Source organism: Macaca nemestrina, chromosome 7 (assembly GCF_043159975.1).
Source record: "Macaca nemestrina isolate mMacNem1 chromosome 7, mMacNem.hap1, whole genome shotgun sequence".
Taxonomy (NCBI): Eukaryota; Metazoa; Chordata; class Mammalia; order Primates; family Cercopithecidae; genus Macaca; species Macaca nemestrina.
The window spans coordinates 147,855,860-147,882,969 of NC_092131.1; the positions used below are offsets into that span (position 1 = coordinate 147,855,860).

A 27,110-nucleotide genomic window follows, 5' to 3' on the forward strand; every position below is an offset into this window, starting at 1 on the left:
ATCCTAATTTTGTTGTACAGAGGAAAGTGCAATCACAGAGGCAGCCAAAAGGTTTGGGTGGGCCGTAGGGTAGAGGAGCAGGCCTGGAGGTGCAGGGTAATCCTCCAAAGGCCGAACTGAGTCCCATAGTGGTGAAGAGAGGAGAAGTCAGAGGGAAACACAAGGAATACAGAATGAGAGTTGAGGTAATGATCATGAAAGAGTGAAGAGCTTAGCGTCTCTACAAGTTGGTTCAACAAATATTTACTGAGCACACCTAAATGGCAGAGACTATATTAGCTTTGGATATGCGGGAATGAATCTGCTTATAGACTGCTGGCGGAATCAGTCATGTAATAAGTTTAATACAGTTATGCAAAAATTATGAAAAAGGCATAGCAGAGTGCTATGAAGACACTGAGTTAGAATGCATATATCACAGCCTGGTGAGGAGGGTCAGGCGAGACGTCTTGAGATTAGGCTGGGCTAACAGTCAATGAATGACTGAGATAGCCAAGCCTCACACAGGGTTTGATATCATTGATGGATAAAGAATGTATTCCAGAGGAATGGAAAAGTACAAATCAAGGCACTATGGAAAGAAATAAAATATTGTATAAAGTGAACTCTAGTAATTTTAGGTTAACAGAGCACAAATTTCCAGGAGAACATTTAGGATTGGTATGGCTAAAGATAAATCTGAAGGGTTTACAGAGAGTCTTGTGTAACATGTTAGATAAATTGGATCTATTCTAGGCATCAAAAAACATTTTTGGACAAAGTTCAAAATGGTACAGAGTAAATATAAGTTAAAAAGCATTAGCAAGGAACTTTAGTTCTTCAACATGTAATGGGAAGTGAAATAATCAGATCTGGATTTTAAATAGGTTAATTTGATAGGAGGAGCATGGAGGAGGATGAGTTTAAGGAAGATGAAAGTAAAGAGTCCAATTAGGAGGCTATGAAGAGAAGAGATGATGGATGTCTTAACTAGTAGTAGTGTGTAGATGGTGATGAGGAAATGGATTTGAGAAATATTCACAGAGGAAAAACTGTTAGGACTTAGAATTGATAGAGAGGGATGAGGAAGAGAAAAGGTTAAGTTTCAAGGTTCTAGTTTGAGTGACTACATGAGTGGTTCTTCTGCCAAGTGAGCTGGGAACTAAAAAATGGAAAAAAGTTGAAGGTGGAGGGATGATGTATCCAGTTAATTATGAGCTTAAGGTGCTCATAGAGCTTCCATGTAGGAATGTTACTGGTTTTTGGAGACATGGACTAGACACCTAGATTTGGGATCATCAGCATGAATTATCAGAAACCATGAGAAAGGATAAGATTATCTAAGGAAAATATGTACAATAAACGAAGAAATGTTACAGAATGTCACCTGGGAAATAGCAATATAAAAGGAAATTATACAAGAAGAAAAAATAGTAAATTCTATAATTGAGACTAAATAAATACTAGATAGGTAAAAGGAAACCCAGGAAACTGGAATCAGGATAATCTTGATAAGAGGATGATTGATACTGTTAAGTGCAGTAACAGTCTTATAAAATAAGGACAGAAAAGAAGTTATTGGACTTGACAAATAAACATCATCATGACCTTAGCAAGATCAATGTTAATAAAGTGACAGGAATTTTCACTAAGAGGAAATAAGATGAAAAGTGAAGAGGTGCCAGGGGATGACCAAGGTAAAGTAGGTCAAGGCCAAACCTTGATTGGTACAATATTTGGCCAAGGAGTTTGGATTTTCTCATGTGAACTATATGACGTTACCTGAGATTTCTGCAGAAAGAACTAGCATTATTAGATTAATTTGAAAAGATGACTCTGAAGTGGTATAAAGAAGGATTCAAACGAGTGGGTAGTGGAAGCAGAAAAACAATTTAGGAAGTGTAGAAGTGAAAATTGACACTCCTGCCATGCTTCCAAGATGAATGACCACCTCACATACCACAGTCAGAAGGAAAAAAATACTTTGCACCTGGAGATAATTCAAATATCACAGAATTACTGTCTGCTTCTGATCTCTAAAACACAAAACCTTGAATTTTTCTGCAGTACCCAAACTTCCTAACAAAACAATTTTAAGCCTAATTTTGACAATGTTGTAACTGAAGATTTAGAATGATCTCTGAAAATATAAAACCAAGTGGGAAAGTTGCTGTTCCCATCATGAATAGCGTGAAAACACCAAGTAAACTAGGTAAGCTTAGTAATTGCAACTTAGTCTTTAAATACTAAATTGCTTCTGTTTTGCCAATGTTTCTGAAGTCTAAGGTCCTCTCTGTATTTGTTGTAACATTTCTTTCCTTTTCTATTTTTTTTTTCTTTAAAGTCACAGAGCAGGTAAGGTTCTCAAAGACTGGAATTCACGTAATGTATCTCTAGAGACTCCTTCTTAACCATCTACCACAGTATAGCTTCTCTTAATTTATCCTCCTCACTCTCTTTTTTTTTAATTCTTTATTTTTAATTGACAAATAAAAATGACATGTTTATCATGTACAATAGGTTGGTTTGAAATATGTGTACATTACGGAATGGCTGAATCAAGCTAATTAACATTTGCACTACTTACCATACTTATCTTTTTTTTTGCGGTGAGAAAACATAAAATCTATTCTCTTTGCTCTTTTCAAGAACACAATACATTGTTATTAACTATAGTCACCATGTTGTAAAATGAATTTCTGGAATTTGTTCCTCCCATCTAACTAAAATTTTGTATTCCTCGACCAATAGCTCCACAATCTGCCTCCTTTCCCTAAGCCCCTGGTAATCATCATTCTGCTCTCTATTTCCATGAATTCTAGTGTTTTTTTTTTTTTTTTGATGCCACATATAAATGAGATTATGCAGTATTTGTCTTTCTGTGCTTGCCTTATTTCCCTTAACCATAATATTCTCAGGGTTTAACCATCTTGTTGCAAATGACAAGATTTCATTTTTTTTTTAAGGCTAAAAGTATTCCATTCTGAGTGCATACTACATTTTCTCAATACATTCACCCACTGATGAACACTTAGGTTGATTCCATGTCTTAGTTATTGTGACTAATGCTGCAATGAACATGGGACTACAGATATATCTTTGATATAATGATTTTCTTTACTTTGGCCCTCTCTCTTCAATATTGCGTATTGCTTGTATACGTATCTGTTCTTTCTGGAATGTGTTTTGTTTATGCTTTGATAGCTTTTGAAAGAAAAAAAAAAGCACTGTGTTATTGATTTGTTTGACTTATTCCAAACAAACAGGACATATGCTTGAGTATGACAGTTTATAAAAACATCCAACTTATTTAATGATATTATAAAGTATTATTATAGGTTTATACAGTTTTACATCATATACTTTAAAGGTTATGCAGTTTTATTTTAAAAAACAAAGAGAAATATAAACAATTATTAGTTTATCAAAGAATAAAAAAACAAGTTGAATTATCTTTCTTCTTAGTACTTAAGGTGACAAGTAGACTCTTAAATCAATGATAGGCAAAATTTGAATTAGCAAAATTTAAGATATATATCTGGCCCATATTTATCACATTGTTTCCTTGTACATATTAACTGACCAACAAACATTACTTAATTAAAACAAATTAAAGTAATATGAACCAAAATATAAACTAAAGGTATTTATGTAGAGTTAGGGAATAAAGGACAGATGCTTGAGTATGACAGTTTATAAAAACATCCAATTATGTTGTGAAAATGTGGCGGAAGTACCTAGCAGTTAACACTGTAGTAACAACGAATACTTTGAAGGCGAATAATACTCTACTTATAATCAGTATGCTGAAAGCAGCATTTTAAATTTTCTAAACCATTAGGCAAGTATTCCTCTTAGAAAGCTGACAGAAATATTTTACATTTTGATTAAAATTTAACTGAGGTGATTTCTGGGGTATAATGGATGGTAGCTAGCTGAATCTGATTCAGTCCCTCTAAGCATCCCATGGAAACTTCCGAGAAAACCAAAAAGGATGCAAAGTCACAACAGTATTAGAAATGAAGGTTACAAATCAAAGATTTCCCAGTTTCTGGAAGGAACTTTTTCTAACTTTAAGTGGCTGGCTAGATGGGGAACTATTCAGTGACTGCTAGTATATAAACTCCTAAAACACTAACCTGACCAGAGAGGAATGGGAGGGTATTTCTAGAAACCTTCCAATGTCTGCTCCGTTTATCAGAGATCTGGGTCCTAGACTGCTGCCAAGCAAGGCTATCAATCCCTCCCTATTTCATGCTAATGGACTTCCCAGTAGTTAAAGCTGTTTCTCCTTTCCCACACCTTTTCACTTTATATCCATTAAAGAGTACAAAACTCCCAAGATTCTAATACTGCCTGTACAATAGGGAATGAGCAATGGGATGTGAGGCTACTTAGAAGAAAGGGCTGGAAGAACACTGGGAACAATATACCCTGGGGATTATGTAGAATCTTTTATGCTCTGCTTTTAGCAAGACAAAATTTATTGGTTGTTTACGTTGTTCAGAAAAAGATATGTGCTTAGAAAATCCACAAATAGAAGCTAAAAAATATTTTTCCCCAGTCTAAAAGAGTACCTCATTTGAACAAAGAAATAGCAGAAAGTGGAAAATTTTTAGGGGCTGGTCTTTCAGTTTAAAGTTTGCAGGTGGATGCTGACAACATCCAGGTGGTCAGCAAACATGTATTCAAAGAAACCCTGTAAGTTGCCAAAAAAAGCAGGATAAAAACATTTTACTATCTCAACACACACACACACGCACACCAAACACAAATAGATGTGTGTATATGTCCGCATGAAAACACAAAAACAAATACCAAGCAGGAAATACTGCTAAATTATATGATCATAGTGTTAATCTGGGTGGCATTATACATTTGTGTTATTTAAAAAATGTACATTGTGTATTTTTAAATGTAGCATTAACACGTTTTATTACACTAACCAGAAAAAATATATAAAATATACATCTTAAATTTTGCTAATTCAAATTTTGCCTTTTGTTGATTTTAAGTCTCTTTGCAACCTTAAGCACTAATAAGATAATTTAAAATGTTTTGTATTCTTGTTTCACTAAATTATTTATTTCTATATATTGTCCTTTTGAAGAAAACTACATAACCTTTAAAGTATATAATGCAAAATTGTATAACCTATCATATTCTAAAATACCACTGAACAAGAATTTTGTTGAAGAAGTCAAACAAATCACAAAATGACTTTTCTCTTTCAAAATGTATTACTGACAAGTAATTTCTAGTTACGAGTACATGTCTCATGATATAATAAAATTACTATAAAATAAATACCAGTTTAATTTTACTTAATAAAATATATCAAGAATTTTAAAGATATTAATGAAATTATCTTGGTGCAAAAGTTCCTAAGGCAAAATAAAGGTATGAGAATGGTGAATATGTGAAAATCAAAAAAGGCTAATAAGAAAAACCCAGCATTGAAGATGGCCGAATAGGAACAGCTCCAGTCTCCAACTCCCAGCGCGAGCCACACAGAAGACCGGTGATTTCTGCATTTTCAACTGAGGTACTGGGTTCATCTCACTGGGGAGTGCCGGACGATCAGTGCTGGTCAGCTGCTGCAGCCCGACCAGCGAGAGCTGAAGCAGGGCGACGCATTGCCTCACCTGGGAAGCGCAAGGGGGAAGGGAATCCCTTTTCCTAGCCAAGGGAACTGAGACACACAACACCTGGAAAATCGGGTAACTCCCACCCCAATACTGCGCTTTAAGCAAACAGGCACACCAGGAGATCATATCCCACACCTGGCCGGGAGGGTCCCACACCCACGGAGCCTCCCTCATTGCTAGCACAGCAGTCTGTGATCTACCGGCAAGGCAGCAGCGAGGCTGGGGGAGGGGCGCCCGCCATTGCTGAGGCTTAAGTAGGTAAACAAAGCTGCTGGGAAGCTCGAACTGGGTGGAGCTCACAGCAGCTCAAGGAAACCTGCCTGTCACTGTAGACTCCACCTCTGGGGACAGGGCACAGTAAACAATAACAAACACAGCCGAAACCTCAGCAGACGCAAACGACTCTGTCTGACAGCTTTGAAGAGAGCAGTGGATCTCCCAACACGGAGGTTGAGATCTGAGAAGGGACAGACTCCCTGCTCAAGTGGGTCCCTGACCCCTGAGTAGCCTAACTGGGAGACATCCCCCACTAGGGGCAGTCTGACACCCCACACCTCACAGGGTGGAGTACACCCCTGAGAGGAAGCTTCCAAAGCAAGAATCAGACAGGTACACTCGCTGTTCAGAAATATTCTATCTTCTGCAGCCTCTGCTGCTGATACCCAGGCAAACAGGGTCTGGAGTGGACATCAAGCAATCTCCAACAGACCTACAGCTGAGGGTCCTGACTGTTAGAAGGAAAACTATCAAACAGGAAGGACACCTACACCAAAACCCCATCAGTACATCACCATCATCAAAGACCAGAGGCAGATAAAACCACAAAGATGGGGAAAAAGCAGGGCAGAAAAGCTGGAAATTCAAAAAATAAGAGCGCATCTCCCCCGGCAAAGGAGCGCAGCTCATCGCCAGCAACGGATCAAAGCTGGATGGAGAATGACTTTGACGAGATGAGAGAAGAAGGCTTCAGTCCATCAAATTTCTCAGAGCTAAAGGAGGAATTACGTACCCAGCGAAAGAAACTAAAAATCTTGAAAAAAAAGTGGAAGAATTGATGGCTAGAGTAATTAATGCAGAGAAGGTCCTAAACGAAATGAAAGAGATGAAAACCATGACACGAGAAATACGTGACAAATGCACAAGCTTCAGTAACTGACTCGATCAACTGGAAGAAAGAGTATCTGTGATTGAGGATCAAATGAATGAAACGAAGCGAGAAGAGAAACCAAAAGAACAAAGAAGAAAAAGAAATGAACAAAGCCTGCAAGAAGTATGGGATTATGTAAAAAGACCAAATCTACGTCTGATTGGGGTGCCTGAAAGTGAGGGGGAAAATGGAACCAAGTTGGAAAACACTCTTCAGGATATCATCCAGGAGAACTTCCCCAACCTAGTAGGGCAGGCCAACATTCACATCCAGGAAATACAGAGAACGCCACAAAGATACTCCTCGAGAAGAGCAACTCCAAGACACATAATTGCCAGATTCACCAAAGTTGAAATGAAGGAAAAAATCTTAAGGGCAGCCAGAGAGAAAGGTCGGGTTACCCACAAAGGGAAGCCCATCAGACTAACAGCAGATCTCTCGGCAGAAACTCTCCAAGCCAGAAGAGAGTGGGGGCCAATATTCAACATTCTTAAAGAAAAGAATTTTAAACCCAGAATTTCATATCCAGCCAAACTAAGTTTTATAAGTGAAGGAGAAATAAAATCCTTTACAGACAAGCAAATGCTTAGAGATTTTGTCACCACCAGGCCTGCCTTACAAGAGACCCTGAAGGAAGCACTAAACATGGAAAGGAACAACCGGTACCAGCCATTGCAAAAACATGCCAAAATGTAAAGACCATCGAGGCTAGGAAGAAACTGCATCAACTAACGAGCAAAATAACCAGTGAATATCATAATGGCAGGATCAAGTTCACACATAACAATCTTAACCTTAAATGTAAATGGACTAAATGCTCCAATTAAAAGACACAGACTGGCAAACTGGATAAAGAGTCAAGACCCATCAGTCTGCTGTATTCAGGAGACCCATCTCACACGCAGAGACGTACATAGGCTCAAAATAAAGGGATGGAGGAAGATTTACCAAGCAAATGGAGAACAAAGAAAAGCGGGGGTTGCAATACTAGTCTCTGATAAAACAGACTTTAAACCATCAAAGATCAAAAGAGACAAAGAAGGCCATTACATAATGGTAAAGGGATCAATTCAACAGGAAGAGCTAACTATCCTAAATATATATGCACCCAATACAGGAGCACCCAGATTCATAAAGCAAGTCCTTAGAGACTTACAAAGAGACTTAGACTCCCATACAATAATAATGGGAGACTTCAACACTCCACTGTCAACATTAGACAGATCAACGAGACAGAAAGTTAATAAGGATATCCAGGAATTGAACTCATCTCTGCAGCAAGCAGACCTAATAGACATCTATAGAACTCTCCACCCCAAATCAACAGAATATACATTCTTCTCAGCACCACATCGTACTTACTCCGAAATCGACCACGTAATTGGAAGTAAAGCACTCCTCAGCAAATGTTCAAGAACAGAAATTATAACAAACTGTCTCTCAGACCACAGTGCAATCACACTAGAACTCAGGACTAAGTAACTCAATCAAAACCGCTCAACTACATGGAAACTGAACAACCTGCTCCTGAATGACTACTGGGTACATAACGAAATGAAGGCAGAAATAAAGATGTTCTTTGAAACCAATGAGAACAAAGATACAACATACCAGAATCTCTGGGACACATTTAAAGCAGTGTGTAGAGGGAAATTTATAGCACTAAATGCCCACAAGAGAAAGCAGGAAAGATCTAAAATTGACACTCTAACATCGCAATTAAAAGAACTAGAGAAGCAAGAGCAAACACATTCGAAAGCTAGCAGAAGGCAAGAAATAACTAAGATCAGAGCAGAACTGAAGGAGATAGAGACACATAAAACCCTCCAAAAAATCAATGAATCCAGGAGCTGGTTTTTTGAAAAGATCAACAAAATTGACAGACCACTAGCAAGACTAATAAAGAAGAAAACAGAGAAGAATCAAATCGATGCAATTAAAAATGATAAAGGGGATATCACCACCGACCCCACAGAAATACAAACTACCATCAGAGAATACTATAAACACCTCTACGCAAATAAACTGGAAAATCTAGAAGAAATGGATAATTTCCTGGACACTTACACTCTTCCAAGACTAAACCAGGAAGAAGTTGAATCCCTGAATAGACCAATAGCAGGCTCTGAAATTGAGGCAATAATTAATAGCCTACCAACCAAAAAAAGTCCAGGACCAGATGGATTCACAGCTGAATTCTACCAGAGGTACAAGGAGGAGTTGGTACCATTCCTTCTGAAACTATTCCAATCAATAGAAAAAGAGGGAATCCTCCCTAACTCATTTTATGAGGCCAACATCATCCTGATACCAAAGCCTGGCAGAGACACAACAAAAAAAGAGAATTTTAGACCAATATCTCTGATGAACATCGATGCAAAAATCCTCAATAAAATACTGGCAAACCGGATTCAGCAACACATCAAAAAGCTTATCCACCATGATCAAGTGGGCTTCATCCCTGGGATGCAAGGCTGGTTCAACATTCGCAAATCAATAAACATAATCCAGCATATAAACAGAACCAAAGACAAGAACCACATGATTATCTCAATAGATGCAGAAAAGGCTTTTGACAAAATTCAACAGCCCTTCATGCTAAAAACGCTCAATAAATTCGGTATTGATGGAACGTACCTCAAAATAATAAGAGCTACTTATGACAAACCCACAGCCAATATCATACTGAATGGGCAAAAACTGGAAAAATTCCCTTTGAAAACTGGCACAAGACAGGGATGCCCTCTCTCACCACTCCTATTCAACATAGTGTTGGAAGTTCTGGCTAGGGCAATTAGGCAAGAGAAAGAAATCAAGGGTATTCAGTTAGGAAAAGAAGAAGTCAAATTGTCCCTGTTTGCAGATGACATGATTGTATATTTACAAAACCCCATTGTCTCAGCCCAAAATCTCCATAAGCTGATAAGCAACTTCAGCAAAGTCTCAGGATACAAAATTAATGTGCAAAAATCACAAGCATTCTTATACACCAGTAACAGACAAACAGAGAGCCAAATCAGGAATGAACTTCCATTCACAATTGCTTCAAAGAGAATCAAATACCTAGGAATCCAACTTACAAGGGATGTAAAGGACCTCTTCAAGGAGAACTACAAACCACTGCTCAGTGAAATCAAAGAGGACACAAACAAATGGAAGAACATACCATGCTCATGGATAGGAAGAATCAATATCATGAAAATGGCCATACTGCCCAAGGTAATTTATAGATTCAATGCCATCCCCATCAAGCTACCAATGAGTTTCTTCACAGAATTGGAAAAAACTGCTTTAAAGTTCATATGGAACCAAAAAAGAGCCCGCATTGCCAAGACAATCCTAAGTCAAAAGAACAAAGCTGGAGGCATCACGCTACCTGACTTCAAACTATACTACAAGGCTACAGTAACCAAAACAGCATGGTACTGGTACCAAAACAGAGATATAGACCAATGGAACAGAACAGAGTCCTCAGAAATAATACCACACATCTACAGCCATCTGATCTTTGACAAACCTGAGAGAAACAAGAAATGGGGAAAGGATTCCCTATTTAATAAATGGTGCTGGGAAAATTGGCTAGCCATAAGTAGAAAGCTGAAACTGGATCCTTTCCTTACTCCTCATACGAAAATTAATTCAAGATGGATTAGAGACTTAAATGTTAGACCTAATACCATAAAAATCCTAGAGGAAAACCTAGGTAGTACCATTCAGGACATAGGCATGGGCAAAGACTTCATGTGTAAAACACCAAAAGCAACGGCAGCAAAAGCCGAAATTGACAAATGGGATCTCATTAAACTAAAGAGCTTCTGTACAGCAAAAGAAACTACCATCAGAGTGAACAGGCAACCTACAGAATGGGAGAAAATTTTTGCAATCTACTCATCTGACAAAGGGCTAATATCCAGAACCTACAAAGAACTCAAACAAATTTACGAGAAAAAAACAAACAACCCCATCAAAAAGTGGGCAAAGGATATGAACAGACATTTCTCAAAAGAAGACATTCATACAGCCAACAGACACATGAAAAAATGCTCATCATCACTGGCCATCAGAGAAATGCAAATCAAAACCACAATGAGATACCATCTCACACCAGTTAGAATGGCGATCATTAAAAAGTCAGGAAACAACAGATGCTGGAGAGGATGTGGAGAAATAGGAACACTTTTACACTGTTGGTGGGATTGTAAACTAGTTCAACCATTATGGAAAACAGTATGGCGATTCCTCAAGGATCTAGAACTAGATGTACCATATGACCCAGCCATCCCATTACTGGGTATATACCCAAAGGATTATAAATCATGCTGCTATAAAGACACATGCACACGTATGTTTATTGCGGCACTATTTACAATAGCAAAGACTTGGAATCAACCCAAATGTCTATCAGTGACAGATTGGATTAAGAAAATGTGGCACATATACACCATGGAATACTATGCAGCCATCAAAAAGGATGAGTTTGTGTCCTTTGTAGGGACATGGATGCAGCTGGAAACCATCATTCTTAGCAAACTATCACAAGAACAGAAAACCAAACACCGCATGTTCTCACTCATAGGTGGGAACTGAACAATGAGATCACTTGGACTCGGGAAGGGGAACATCACACACCGGGGCCTATCATGGGGAGGGGGGAGGCGGGAGGGATTGCATTGGGAGTTATACCTGATGTAAATGACGAGTTGATGTGTGCAGCACACCAACATGGCACAAGTATACATATGTAACAAACCTGCACGTTATGCACATGTACCCTACAACTTAAAGTATAATAATAATAAATAAATTAAAAAAAAAAAGAAAAACCCAGCATTTCACTTAATGCTACTTTTCTTTCCACTAGATATTTTATTACCAATTTCAATAACAAATTAGCATTACCATAGTTTTTCTTATGAGCTAATTAATCAGCAAAACTTTTTTTGTTTGATTGAAAGGAAATATAAATATGTCAAAAATTTAAATATGACTCATAAATTTAGTCATAGTTAAATTAAACACTTTTTAATACACCTAAAGATTAAAGATACAATACCTAGGAGTTGTTGCCACCTCTTAGAACTTATATTAAAATGATCTTGTTGGAAATAACTAGTGACTTGGGAATTAAACAAACAGTTGAGAGCCAAGATTAAAAACTTAGTCATTTGATACTGATTTTACAAAATAAAATACTGAAACTGAGCAACAGAATTTTCAGGTCATTCCAATGAGTATAATTTTTTTCCCAGTTTGGTAAAAATACCTATCTTTTTCTAGAAACTGTGATTAAAAGCATGCTAAATTAAAGAAGGTAGTTCCTAGTACCAAAACAATAGTCTATGTTGAACTTGCCTTTTCATGACTCCAAATAGTAAATGATTAGGCAACAGATATGATAAAGATGGTAGTAGTATACATCAAAGTACACATTTCTTGGATGGTTGAAGGAAAAAAGAAAAATAAACAATTCTTAAAAAAGGAAAAATATGAATCAGTATTAGTGGCTACGTTCCTTTGAAACCTTGAAGAAATGGTAAGCAAAGTGTGTGTGTGTGTGTGTGTGTGTGTGTGTGTGTGTGTGTGTGTATCCATATAGTACGCGGAGGGGTGGCAGGAATCTGGGTGGCCAATTTAGAGTTAAAAGTACCAAGGCATAAAGATGCTTCATGCTAAACCTAGCCCTCTACTGTGACCTTAAAAAGTAACTTCATCACTTCTAGATTCAGTTTTTCCATCTGCAAAATGAAAGGATTTTTAGAAGATCCAATCCTTACATGCTCAAACATGCTATGCCTTTCTGAATATAAATAACATGTTGGCTGTGTCCAACTACATTCATCACTTCTCTCCACCATCAACATTTGATGCTATTGCAGCCAGGGGTTAGGAAAAATAACAAGAAAGCACTGGACACAGAAGTCAGCCTGAGGCAATCTTTGCTCTTTGCAGAGCTTTCAGCTAATGGGCTTCTACAGGATGTTCAGTTTGGCAAGATGTCCGCCTCCGAGTTTGTGCGGGTTCTCTCTTTATGTGTAGTTACAGCCAAAGCAAACTTTTTCTTGCTTCCAACTATATCCATTGAAAATCATTTACTTTCATCAGCTACAGTTCTAATACTACTTAAATTATTCTCAGGGTGGAAATAGGATTAAAAGTACAACCAGTAATTAAAAATGACTGACTCAGAAGTGCTGCAAACCACCTCTTCAAAAACCAGAGAATATATCTTCAAAAAAAAAAAAAAGGTAAAAATGTACTGTTGCAATCTCTGGAAATGTTTAATATTCTCCCCTAGAGACATGATTAAAAACAATGGATTATTAACATTAAAATAATTGACTTTACTTTTGCAAGTAAATGGTGTTAGTGTCAGAAGAATTCAACAAATGGAATTTTAGTTCCATGGGAAAAGTTCGAGTAATAAACTCTAAAATGATGATACTTATTGCAAATAATGAAACATGGCACTGACATAAAAATAGACACATAGATTAAAGGAACAGAGTAGAGAGCCCAGAAATAAATCCACACATTTACTGACAAATGATTTTCAACGAGAATGCCAAGTGCACACAATGAGAAAAGGATAATCTCTTTAATAAATGATGTTGAAAAAACTGGATGTCTACATGCAGAAGAATACAATTTGACCCACCCTTATCTCACACCATATAAAATATCAACTCAAAATTGATTGAGGACTTGAATGTAAGACCCAAAACTATAAAACTACTAGAAGAAAACATAGAGGAAAAACTGCGTGACATTGGTCTCTGTAATGAGTTATTAACTATAACCACAAAAGCACAGGCAACAAAAGCAAAAATAGACAATGGGACTGCATTAACCTAAAAAGGTTCTTCACAGCAAAGGAAACAGTCAACAAAGTGAGGAGCCACCCTACAATGTGGGAGAAAAAAATTTGCCAACTATACATTTAATAAAGGGTTAATATCAAAAATATAAAAGGAACTCAAATAATTAAACAGCAAGAAAAAGAACATGATTAAAAATTGGGCAAAGGATCTGAATAGACATTTCCCCAAAGAAGACATACAAATGGCCAATAGTACATGAAAAATATTTAACATCACTAATCATCAGATAAATGCAAATTAAAACCACAATGAGCAATCACCTCACTCCTATTAGAATGGCTTTTACCAAAAAAGGTAAAAGATAACAAGCCTTGGCAAGGAGGTGGAGCAAAGAGAATCTCATACACTGTTTATGGTAATGTAAATTATTACAGTAATTATGAAAAACAGTAAGAAGCTTCCTCAAAAAGTTAAAAATAGAACAATTATACAATATATTATTTCCACTACTGGGCTTATAGCCAAAGAAAATAAATCAGTATGTCAAGAAATATCCGCACACCCATGTTTATTGCAGCATTACTCACAATAGCCAAGATATGGAATCAACCTAAGTGTCCACTGCCAGATAAATGGATAAAGAAAATGTATATATATACAGTGGAATAGTATTCAGCCATAAAAATGAAGGAAATTTTGTCATTTGCAACAACATGGATAAAAATGGAGAACATTATGTTAAATGAAATAAGCCAGGCACAGAAAGACAAATACCATATGAACATCTCACTCATATGTGGAATATTAAAAAAAAAAAAAAAAAAGAGGAACTCATTGAATTAGAGAATAAAATGGTAGTTACCAGGAGCTGGAGTTGACTAGCGGGGTGAGTGTTAGGAGATGTTTGTCAAAGTATAAAAATTTTCAGTTGGATAGGAGGTATAAGTTCAAAGTGTCTATTGTACAGCACAGTGACGATAGTTAATAATAGTGCATTGTATTCTTGAAAAATGCTAACAGCTTGGAAGTATACCCATGACAAAAATAACTATGTAATGTAATGTATATGTTAATTAGCTAGACTTAATCATTTTACAATGTATATATGCTTCAAAACATGTTGTATATAATAAATACATAAAATTTTATCAATCAATTAAACAAAATTAAAAAGTGAATAATGAGGTAGTTACTGGCAAGTTTTTGGCTAAAGCAACTGCTACAAAGTTATTAACCATTAATTGTCAAAATATTATTGGCCTAATATATATTTCAAATAGCACATCTGGATTAATGTTACTTGCTATTGTTGAACAAAAAAATAAAACAATCCTCTAGCTCACATGCCAGTTCAGGGACAGGTGTCCAAAATCATACTGAACTTGTGGTTTTCAAAGAATAGAAATGCCTTTCATCTAAAGTTTAAAAATAATCAATGAACAGAAGAGGAAGGTGATTGGAAAGATGTACCGAAAGGAGATTATGATTCTTAGATTGTTAGAAGCAATTTCAGAGATACTATGCAAAATGAAAGGGAAGACCATCTGCATTTCTGATGTTACAAATACACTAAAACAACGTTCATCACATTTGCTCCCCCAAATTCAGCTCAGCATTCTAACTTATCAATGATAAGTTAGAATTTTATTCATTCTTGTCACAAAGCTGACCCAAACACTTAAACGTCACTTCTCCTTTGACCAAAAACATCATAGCTTCTCAAAGATGCTATGGGTCGCTAGAATGCAATTATGGAGATTTTGAGTACAAGGGCAATGGTGTGTGATTGGAAAATAAATAAAAGGCACAGATTTTAGAGGAAGACAGAAGTTGAAGGACAAGTAAGGGTGGGACCCTCAGGCTGCCCATCAGCTTTCTCTGACACTTCTCATCTGTGCTTGGATTTGCTTGCTCTATACCTAGGCCCTTCCAGACCCCATGTTTGTTATTATTTAATTTTTTCATTCTCTTCCCCCTAAATCAGGAACTTACTAGAGGCAAGAGCTATCTTTTACTGCTATTTCCCCATTGCCTTGTGCTGTGGTCTGAACAGTTGTGTTCATGAAAAACTCATCTGTTGAAACCTATGACTCAAGGTTGTAGTATTACAAGGTGAGGCTGTTGAGAGGTGATTATGTCATGAGTGGGGAGCCCCTCATGAATGGGATTTTAGTTGTCTTATGAAAGAGGCCCCAGAGAGCATTCATCCCTTTGGCCATGTGAAGCTTGCACACAGTGAAAAGATAGCCATCAATGAACCAGGAAATGGCCCTCATCGGACACCAAACCTGATGGCACCTTAATTTTGGACCTTCTAGCATCCAGGGCTGTAAGAAATAAATTTCTGTTGTTTATCAGCCACTCAATTTATGGTATTTTTTTATAGCAGCCTCACAGACTAAGACATTCTATGTAAGTCCTTATACTTACATACTCAGAAAATGTCTATTGAATAAATTAATTTAGTCTTCTGGAATGTGAGGCTCATGGGAAACTAGACTGACTTTTTGCTTACTGCTGTAACCATAGAAACATTTCTGGCACATGATAGGCACTGAGTAAATATTTCTTAAATGAATGAAAGACGCCGTTAAGTAGCACTCTTTTTTTACAAGTAGACTCTTGGCTCAAGCAGTTAAAACAGACTGGTGACTTTAAAGTAATCTGTATCCAAACAGTTCTGATTTAAATACAAATTAGATAAAGATGGCCAATGTCAGGGTCCAGGTTGTTTGTTAAGCACATCAAGGTAAAAAACACTGACCTAATGCTTTCCTCTCCTTTGGTACTGTAGAGGCATAACCATAGCCTAACAGAATCTCAGACTTTGTGAGATATCTTAGCCCTCATGTTACAATAAATGACTAATTAAACACTCAAGAAAATGTATTTTCTTGACAGAAATAATCTCCAGAGGATGGTTTAATCCTTAATGACAGATATAAAATTCCCCAGATGTGTTCAGCTGTGAACAGTTAGTCTTTCAAAACACTATTAGGAACATACATAATGCATATATTGATGAGAAGCATCAGTTGATGAAAAGCATCAAGAACTCCCAAAATATTGATGATGGAAACAAGTTCTATGCCTCACCCCATGATGCAAAATATGTGGAATGGTGTGTTCCTTAGAGAAGGGGAACAGCCTCTCATTCTTACTGTCATTAGTTAGAAAACTAGTTTAGATGGATGGTTGCATTTGCCATGTGGGAACAAATTCTTCAGGTCCTTAATCAATCACCTGTCCAAACAGGAAAATTGCAATCCCTCTCCTACTGATGCAGGCTCCAGAACAAAGGGTCATTTTTATGTAATGGGTAGGGCTAATAAATGGTACCCTCACAGAAAATATTATGTGGAAAGAGGAGTGCTTTATAGTAAGCTGGCGGTAACCTGGAGCACTGGGACGTTCAGTCCTAATGCTTAGGTTTACCAGCAAAATAGTTTCAGACTCTTTTGTCTGTTGAGAATTTCACAGGAGAAAAATTCAATAGTGTACTACCAGACTATGACTTAAAACATACTTCCCCTTATTTACTTCTTCTCCAAATCCATCTTCAAAGAAATGGGAATGTGCTCAAAAGAAACCAAGAAATCTCTAATAAAAGAGGAAGATTATGAAGTTACCTGGGGATCTGGCTAACCCTAAAGAGTATTTAAATATCAAAAGAAAGTACAATTTGATTTCTGTTTTTGATCAAATGGTGTCTAGGAAAATCCACAGATTTAAGGAGTTTTGTCTTTTTCAAAACTGGTAAGTATCCTTACTACACAGACAAGCACCATTTCTTCCTTGTAGCTGAGTTTTCCAATTTTGTTTTTTTTAAGAATTAAGAGGAACTAATTCTGAGACAGGCTTCAAATGTTGCGTTCTAGGTTTTGTTGTTCTTTCATTAGTTGGTTGGATGGCTTTCCGGTTACTTTTATTGTTGTTGTTCCTTGACACAAGGTTTCAGAACAACAGAAAAATACGGATTCATTAGTCAACCGGTTTAAATTAGAAGATAGATGTATTTATAAACAGTTTTTTTTTTTTTTTTTTCAGTTGAGTTAGTCCTTGACCAGCAATAGCTTAGGGCTCAAGTTACAGTTCAATTGCAAAAGGATCATTTTAAAAATATGGTGGAAACTATCTCTGAAAGCTGTATTTCAACTCCTGATTGAAAAAAAAAGTCAGTACTCTGAAACTTCCTCAAATTTTTAAAAATGATCAATAAATGTAGTGTGCTCTCACCCTTATTACAACGTAAATGGTGACATAGAACCCTCTATCAGCTCAATTAAACTTTTCATTTTCACTTTGTTTTTGGCAACTGAAAAACTCTGGCATCTAGAAACACACTAGGAGAAGGCAAGAATAAATGGAATTCTGATAAACAACTTCTGCCTCTGATTCACTCAATTGCAAATATGTATTGAGTTTCTATCATGCAACAAGGGAACTTCTTGTAAAACAGTGATGAAAGATATGATTCCTCTCTTCAAAATTTCAATTTGTAAGTCCTGGAATAGAATTCAAGTGTACTCCTATGCTGTTCCATTCTATTATCTTTCCTGAATATAATTACAGATTACAATTATATTAACAGATTAAGATAAAATGAGTACATGTATATTTTTGTATAAAAACAGTAATTTCTAATAACTAATGAATACCAATAAATAATATTGGTATTCATAAAATCTTTATTGGTACAACAGAGATTGTATCTATGTTGATAGTAATTTCCTTAGTATTAATCAGATTGTCAACAGAATTTTTTTCTTCTGGCAAAGTAATGGAAAATTTTGTACTGACAAAGCAAAAATTGCACCAAAGTTAATTAGACAAGGGAATTTTTATTAAGGTTACTGCAACAGGGACAAGATCAGGCAAGGGTTTTTTTTTTTTTAATTTTTGTTTTTTTAATTCTCAAAGGAACAGAGAAAGAATTTACAACTGTGAGTTTTCTAAAGTAAACGCTCTAAGGGAAAGGAGGTCAGGGGCCTGTGGGTTTAGGTCATTTGGAATCTGCAACAGCTGGGAGGAGATGGACCTCAGGGCATTAGAGGTAGAAAGAAGCCTATCTAAAGTTTTGCTAAGCTGGGAAAAACATTAGGGTTGTCATGGTAAGTATTTAGGGCTAAAAGAAACATGTGATACATAAAAATGTTTTTCAATCAAATGTATAACCAAAAGTACACATAATCTACCACATTATTGTCACTGAAGTGTAATTGTCAATGAATCACAAAACCTAAGGCATTCTTTTTCTTTATTTCTATCTGCCTTGTTTTCACTCCTTAGACCAGTGAATCTATGACCCTCAGGCCCTCATGCCAAACCCTGACCAAATCCTGAGTTTCTGTTTTTTAAAATAAAGTTTTATCAGCACACAGCCATTTCCATTTATTTACTTCATATCTATGACTGCTTTGCACTAAGCAGTGTAACAGAGACTGGTACAACTACAAAATATTTACTATCTGGCCCTTTACAGAAAAAAAAAAAATGCCAACCCCTGCTTTTAGACAGTTGTCTAGTGTGAACAGAAGTTTTTGCCTTTCCTGAGTATTGTAAATACAATAAGACACAATTTACCTGCAGGTCACTTGCAAATAAATATCGAAAATATTTTTGAAAACTACTTATCTTTTACTTAGATTGAGAGGCAAGATTTACCACATTATACAATGTAATAAAATAAGGAAGTGCTAATTCTCCTCTTTTCAACCATCTACGTGATACATACTTAGCATTTTTCTGTATTCACATGACTATGTTTCTTAGAACACAGAAAAGATGGAAATGAACGAATCTAACATCAGCTCCCAGAGATATTTTGGAATAAATTTAACCTAATCTTTTCTTTTAATGGGATTCTATCCAGCAGCAGGTTCTTTTGATTTTTTAACCTACCTTTCTTTAGGCAGAACAATTCATTTCCCTTAGACTGTTCATCATAGTTGCATTTTAATTGTGCTGTGACTTTATACTAGGTGTTCTGAATCATAGCCTTTGGCATAGGATGGAACAGATGTCAAAGTCATGGACTCCCTTATGGTTGATCAATTATAAAACAAGCTCCCTCCAAAGTAGTGAGCTCCCTGTTACTGGATGTGGACAAACAAAGGGATGGTAACCATCAGTCAGGGAACCAATCACAAAATTTCCAGATTTGAGAGGGAGGTTCAATCGGGAGATCTCTAAGGTTTCTTTCTTTTCATGTCTAAGAATCTATATATCTTTATTATTTAGCATAAGGACATTCTGTGTACTGGAAAAGCATGCACAATTTCTCTATCAGTAATTATCATTCATGCTTACATTATGTTGTTCTAGAAATATGATTAGAGATTAAGGGCTATGAACAGCAGACTTTGAAAAGAAACACTGATAGCACTGAATCTATCAATTACTTTGGGAAGTATGCCCCATCAAGCTACCACTGACTTTCTTCACAGAATTAGAAAAAAACTACTTTAAATTTCACATGGAAAAATAAAAGAGTCAGCACAGCCAAAACAATCCTAAGCAAAAAGAACAAAGCTGGAGACATCACATTACCTGACTTCGGTAACCCAAACAGCATGGTACTGGTACCAAAACAGATATATAGACCAATGGAACAGAACAGAGACCTCAGAAATAATACCACACATCTACAACCATCTGATCTTTGACAAACCAGACACGAACAAGCAATGGGAAAAGGATTCCCTATTTAATAAATGGTGTTGGGAAAACTGGCTACCCATGTGCAGAAAACAGAAACTGACCCCTTCCTTATACCTTATACAAAAACTAACTCAAGATGGACAAAAACTTAAACGTTAAACCTAAAAGCATAAAAACCCTAGAAGAAAACCTAGACAATTCCATTCAGGACATAGGTATGGGCAAAAACCTTCATGACTAAAACACCAAAAGCAATGGCAACAAAGCCAAAATTGACAAATGGGATCTAATTAAACTAAAGAGTTTCTGCATAGCAAAGGAAACTATCATTAGAATGAACAGGCAACCTACAGAATGGGAAAAAAGTTTTGCAATCTATCCATTTGACAGAGGACTGATAACCAGAATCTACAAATATCTTCAACAAATTTGCAAGAAAAAAACAGCCCCATTACAAAGTGGGCAAAGGATATGAACAGACCATTCTCAAAAGAAGACATTTATGCAGCCAAGAAACATAAGAAAAAAAGCTCATCATCACTGGTCATTGGAGAAATGCAAATAAAAACCATAGTGAGATACCATCACATGCCAGTTAGAATGGCGATCATTAAAAAGTCAGGAAACAACTGATGCTGGAGAAGATATGGATAAATAGGAATGCTATTACACTGTTGGTGAGAGTGTAAATTCGTTCAACCATTGTGGAAGACAGTGTGGCGATTCCTCAAGGATCTAGAACTAGAAATACCATTTGACCCAGCAATCCCATTACTAGGTATATACCCAAAGGATTATAAATCATTCTACTATAAAGACTCATGCACACGTATGTTTATTGCAATACTGTTCACAATAGCAAAGACTTGGAACAAACCCAAATGTCCATCAATGATAAACTGGATAAAGAAAACATGGCACATATACACCATGGAATACTATGCAGCCATAAAAAATGATGAGTTGATATCCTTTGCACGGACATGGATGAAGCTGGAAACCATCATTCTCAGCAAACTAACACAAGAACAGAAAACCAAACACTGCATGTTCTCACTCAAAAGTGAGAGTTGAACAATGAGAACACACGGACACACGGAGGGGAATATCACACACTGGGGCCTGTCGGGGGGTGGGGGGATAAGGGAGGGATAGCATTAGGAGAAATACCTAATGTAGATGACGGGTTGATGGGTGCAGCAAACCACCATGGCACAGGTATACCTATGTAACAAACGTGCACATTCTGCACATGTACCCCAGAACTTATAGTACATTAAAAAAAAAAAGAAAGGAAAGGAACACTGATTTTGGCTCAGTCTTCATTCATCATTAAAATGATTGAAATTGACTGATTATCTGGGCCAGTATCTATTCAGTTCACATGAAAACGAGATCTTGTTGTTAATATGAAAAAAGTCATCTAATATATGCATATAAATAATTTGCATATTACACCTGGTATATATCTGAACCACTTGCACTTATAAACTTAGACCAAGTCTCAAAAAGTAAATTATGGGGAAGTAACGAATACTTCTGTTCATTACTAAACCCTTACTGAAATTCAGTTCTGAATCCTCATTGAAATTATAATAAGTCATTTCTGTAGCATCACATTTTTTATACGGTTTGGGTTCTATGAGTGCTAAATAAATCTTTGTTTTACTGAATTAGCAGTACTGCTATAAAGATGAGAAGGAAAGACATATTCTAATATTTGGAACAAGACACCCTACTAGCTCTGGACCTGTCTCTCTCACTAACAGGCTTTGTGACCTTGGACAAACCAGGACTTTAGTTACCTCAGATATGGAGTAAGTCGTTGACTCTCAAACTTTGAGGTATATAAGAATTACCTGGAAGACTTGCTGAACCATAGGTTGCTGGATTCCACCCTCAGAGTTTCTGATTCAGTAGGTCTGGGATGGGGTGGATAATTTGCATTGCTAAGTTGCCAGGTGCTGTTGATACTGTTTGTCAAGGAACCACACTCGGAGAATAGAACAAGGATTGGAGGATGGTGGTAATGAATTACCAAGTCATTAATACTTTACAGCTGTAAGAGTGAGTAGTCAGCATCAAACATGCACGGTGAAATATAATTCTCTTTTTAATCAGTTTCATTTGAATTAGAAGTGAGATGAATGCTCCTTTCTTTCTTTATATTTTAATAGAGATATTGACCACGTAAATGTTCTGTAGTACTTACGTCATAGCTTGATAAATGGATTCAATTCCATAACGCATAGCAAATTCATCAACTATTTCCTGGGAAGCATCATCAAAGAAAACCTTCCAGGCTTCATCCCCTTTGACTTCTGGGATTTTCACTCCACCATTAGATTTCACTTCAGTCAAGTAATGGAACAGATTCTAAAAGCAAGTGGTTTTTAATTGTTCAGTGATTCCTCAGAACAGGCCAGAAATATTTAACTAAAACTTTCAGTAAAATGCACTTGCACTGTCATTGCCTCTAATGTTTCATCAGCATCTGCAAGCAATAGGAATACCTCGAATTTTCATTCTAACTCAATTCATCTTTTATGCAAAATCTGCTTTGATTTCTGCCTGGGTAAAAGCACTGATATAAATATGGGAAGAAAGGACGCAGTTTGATATTTAAGACAAGATGTCATAATAGCTCTGGATGGGTCTTTGACAGTAACAGGCTTTGTAACCTTGTCAAGGCTTTAGTTTCCTCAGCGAATAAGACATTGGTTCGCAAACTTTAAAGAGAATCACCTGGAAGGCTTATTAAAACACACATCGCCGAGTTCCACTCTCAGAATTAGATTCTATTACACTGCAGTTGAGAGGTTAGTTAGAGGTGTCACTGGCGAGTCCCTGACGCAAATGATACTTGTCTTACATCAAAAAATAGGAGATGAGGCCGAAGAATGTACCCATATTCATGTTCAAAGTGATAAAATACCTTCCTAAGGTACTTTAGGCAGTAAAGTGGGGTGGGTCTATACGGAATCAATGATTCAAATATTTGTACATACCAAACCATTTGCAGAAGGAAGCGTTTTTGCATGAAATCATTTCTACATGATAGAGCATATTTTGCATTCAGGGATTGTGAGTAAATTATGGTGCCCTGGATGAATAATGTGATTTTGACTATGTTAAGGCAAAATTTAGCTCTGTAAATGATACTAAAGGGTTTGGGCTGCAAAATGGTAAGAGTAAGGGCAATGACATGAGGCTGAAAGTGAATGTTGAAGAAGTTTGGAGTGATATAAAATTACTACTCTCAATTCCTTTTTGCTTCTAAGCTTAGCAACTGCTACTTTGATGAAGCCAGGGTAAACTGAAGAACTTTTTCTTAGATTTCAGTTCTTTCTGGTTCTTGGACCAGTAGAAAAGACTCTGTAAAGTGAAGTGTACTGCTATTTCTCTGACTGTACACACACTTTAAGGTCGGAATTCTTCATCATGCCAGTTCAAGGGATTTCTTTTTATTGGTCTGAAAAATGAACCATCTCTCGTGAGGGAATGATATCAGTGACCACAAAACTGTGATTACGAAATAAACCTAGGTCGTATACCTAATTACTGTGTGATATTCACACAATTTGAACACTGTTCCTCATTTATTTTTTAGTAAAATGGGGTATATTTAAATGCATAAATTTTCATGAATATATTTAGAAAAAATAATATGCAAAAAAGTAAAGCTACCTTTCAGCTGTCTTTTTCTGAGGAATGTACTTTGTTACTTTGAAAAACATGAAGAAGAGTACATTCCTTAGCTTCCCCTATTTGTTGATATGAGACAAGTATTATTTGCATCAGAGAAAGTCTCCAGTGACACTTCTAACTAACCTCTCAGTGACAAACATTCGATCGAATCTCAAGATGATTTACCTGTGCTTCTATACTGAGACACAAAAGGGAACTGGTGAAACTGTGCTTTTGATTGATGTTGGATGGTGCTTACCTCTCTCTAAGCCAACTAGGCCCTACCTTTTGGGTGAGTAACCACATCTTATTCTCTCCATACTCATATGTTTGTGGAAAGAGAAGTTAACATGGAGGAGTGTGCAGTGTGTATGAAACAGTTTGTTGTACTCAGAAACAGGAAGAAAAATTAACTGTTTATGACATTGGCTCCCAAAAGCCATTGAAACGGCACCACATTTGTATGTTTCTAGTTATAAATAGAGTCCTAATTAAATCTTCAATAAAGTCTGAACTCTAACTTGGAGTTCTCAAACACAGTTATGATTTGATCCTCTCCTGCATTACCAAACTACTGCATATTTAATGCTTCCAAAATATGTGCCATGACTCATTTCTTCAATCAATATTTTTATTACTCTCCTTCCCCTTTGGAAGAACGATAATTTTTTTGTATCTACTTATGCATTATCATCTTACTGCCTATTCACACCTGCCTCACAGGCTTGTTCTAAACTCTCATTAGATGACAAGTTCATCAGGGGTAATACAATACATAGAATTTATGATATCGTAGTATATCGCCTGCTGTAGTATAGAGTCAGAACTCCAGGAACCACTCTACAAATTCAATGATTTTTAAAACCAAATATTCTGTTTCATAATCCATAATCAAGAGTATTTCTTATATTTTGTATTAGTAAAATTCCATTTATTTACCTCATGTAAACAGGTATATTGAATATGATATGGAGCAACCTTCTCTTCTCCTTTTATCTCCACATTGATTTTCAATCGTATGGCCCCAGATACAGCTGACTTATCTGTCCTTTTCTCTGATAAAGCAAAAAAACAATTTGTCAGTCATGTCTGACAATAATGTTTTTCTCATATGACCTCTCAAAAGCTTAAAAAGAAAAAGACTTAAGTAGCTAAAAACTATTTTTCTGAGTCAGAGTTGCTTGTTAAGTAACCATAATGAGACCGCATGTGGTAGCTCTTGCCTATAATCTCAATGTTTTGGGAAGCCAAGGTGAGAGTATCACTTAATGCTAGGAGTTTGAGACCAACCTAGGCAACATAACAAGATCTAGTCTCTACACTTTTTTTTTTCATTAGGCAGGTGTGTTGGTGCTTGCCTGCAGTCTTAGCTAATTAGGAGGCTGAGGGAGAGGATGTCTTGAACTCAGGAGTTTGAGGTTATACTAAGCTATGATCACACCAGGGCACTTCACCCTGTCTAACATAGTGAGACCCCATCTCTATTTAATAACAGAAAAAAGTAACCATGATTCCCCTAAATACAATTTAAGATATTTGCCTATTACGTTATTGTAATTGTCAACTGTCTTATAGATATTCCAAATTAAAAAAAAAAAACTAATCAGAAGACCCTGCCATTCTCATATATATTTCTGTGTACTTGATCAGTTTATACAATGAAATTAAATAAGTTATTTGGCAATCAAAATTAAGAAAAATGGTGTATAAATAGGAAATCATTTTGTCTGAAAGCTGTCACTACTTGGTTTCTTTTCTTTCTGTACTTGAAAAGATGAGCCAAAGTTCTGGTTAATAAAAAAATGCTGCTAATAGTTTTCATTGTCAGTGATTTATAAAGACCGACAGTCTATAACCTAGGCTAACTTATAAGTGTTAGACTGTTTATTTGAATGGAAACAATGTATAGTCAATTTAGCCATAAAATGTATGTATGTGTTCAGTATGAACTGATCAATAGCTCTGAGATAAATAAAGGCATAAACTTCTAGGCTGTGATTGTAGCGGGGGGGTCCTAAGTTCAAGACCCATTTCTGGCAATCTGACCCATTTCACAAATGAAAATAGGATTTAGGTAAGTGACACAAAGTCAGTGCAGAGGACTTAAACTGGCCCTCTTTCTAAACATAGTTGTACCTTTAGCCATATAAGGTACAGTTAAATTATGAAGATGGCGTCCCTCTTATGGAACGTCTGATGACTTTTCACTTTTATTCTTTAATAGTCATTTGTGTTACAAAGATTCTTCCCTTCTAAGTGCCAGGATCACAAGTGATTTTCCTACTGGCTGAGAGGGAGTTGATTCTCAACAAATATTAAAATTCTCTGCTGGGGCCAAGAGAAATGCAAGACCTAGGGTCTTTTTGGTCACACACCTCTTTCCAGAACTCCAGGGGAAATTTGTTGGTTCTTTGATTTTTGACTGTTATCATCCCAAAGTATCTTTGGGAAGCAGGCTCCGCGTGGACACCCAAGGCTTTTGGTCAAAACTTCCTTTGTGTAGTAGAATGAATTTTAAGTGATGAGAAAGGTTGTATCAAGAATAGAAACAGGTTATTTGTTTGGATAGAAGGTATTCAGGGATTTTACACAAAGCTGAAAAAGGTAAAACCTGTACACACTCTATCTTTTTCTCTCTCTCTCAAAGGTTAAGCATCAGCAGTGAGGACAAAAACGTACTGAGGGTGAGTAGGTACAGGCTTACAATATTGTGTTTCATCATATTTTCATCTCATAGACTGAAGGACAGTTTCAGCATAAGAGCTGAATGGTCTACTAATAGCAGCATATTCAAATTCCTCAGCAAGTTCCTGAATATATACTGGTACATGGATTTTTGGGTTCTACTTCTTCTTCTTCTTCTTTGTTTTTTTTATTTATATACAAGGTCTCACTCTGTCACCCAGGCTGAGGTGCAGTGACATAATCTTTTAGTTCACTGCAGCCTCAGTGTCCTGGGCTCAAGTGATCCTCCTGCCTCAGCCTCCAGAGTAGCTGTGACTACAGGCACATGGCACCATGCTTGGAGAATATTTTTTAAATTTTTGGTAGAGATGGGTCTCCCTATGTTGTCCAGTCTGAACTCAGACTCGTGGCCTTAAGCAATCCTCCCTTCTCGACTTCCCAAAATGTTGGGATTACAGGTGTGAGCCACTGTGCTAGGCACTCATA

General features: G+C 36.6%; 1 protein-coding gene across 1 annotated transcript in view; it reads right to left on the reverse strand.

Annotated features, from left to right (window-relative positions):
* Positions 1-27,110, reverse strand: part of LOC105490028 (unc-13 homolog C) — a 699,235-nt gene that overhangs the window by 325,634 nt on the left and 346,491 nt on the right. The window contains exons 11-12 of the mRNA XM_011755257.3: positions 24,879-24,994; positions 22,465-22,628 (exon numbers count right to left, since the gene is read on the reverse strand). Of these exons, the coding sequence (XP_011753559.2) occupies positions 22,465-22,628; positions 24,879-24,994 (280 nt within the window). The remainder of the gene's footprint in view (positions 1-22,464; positions 22,629-24,878; positions 24,995-27,110) is intronic.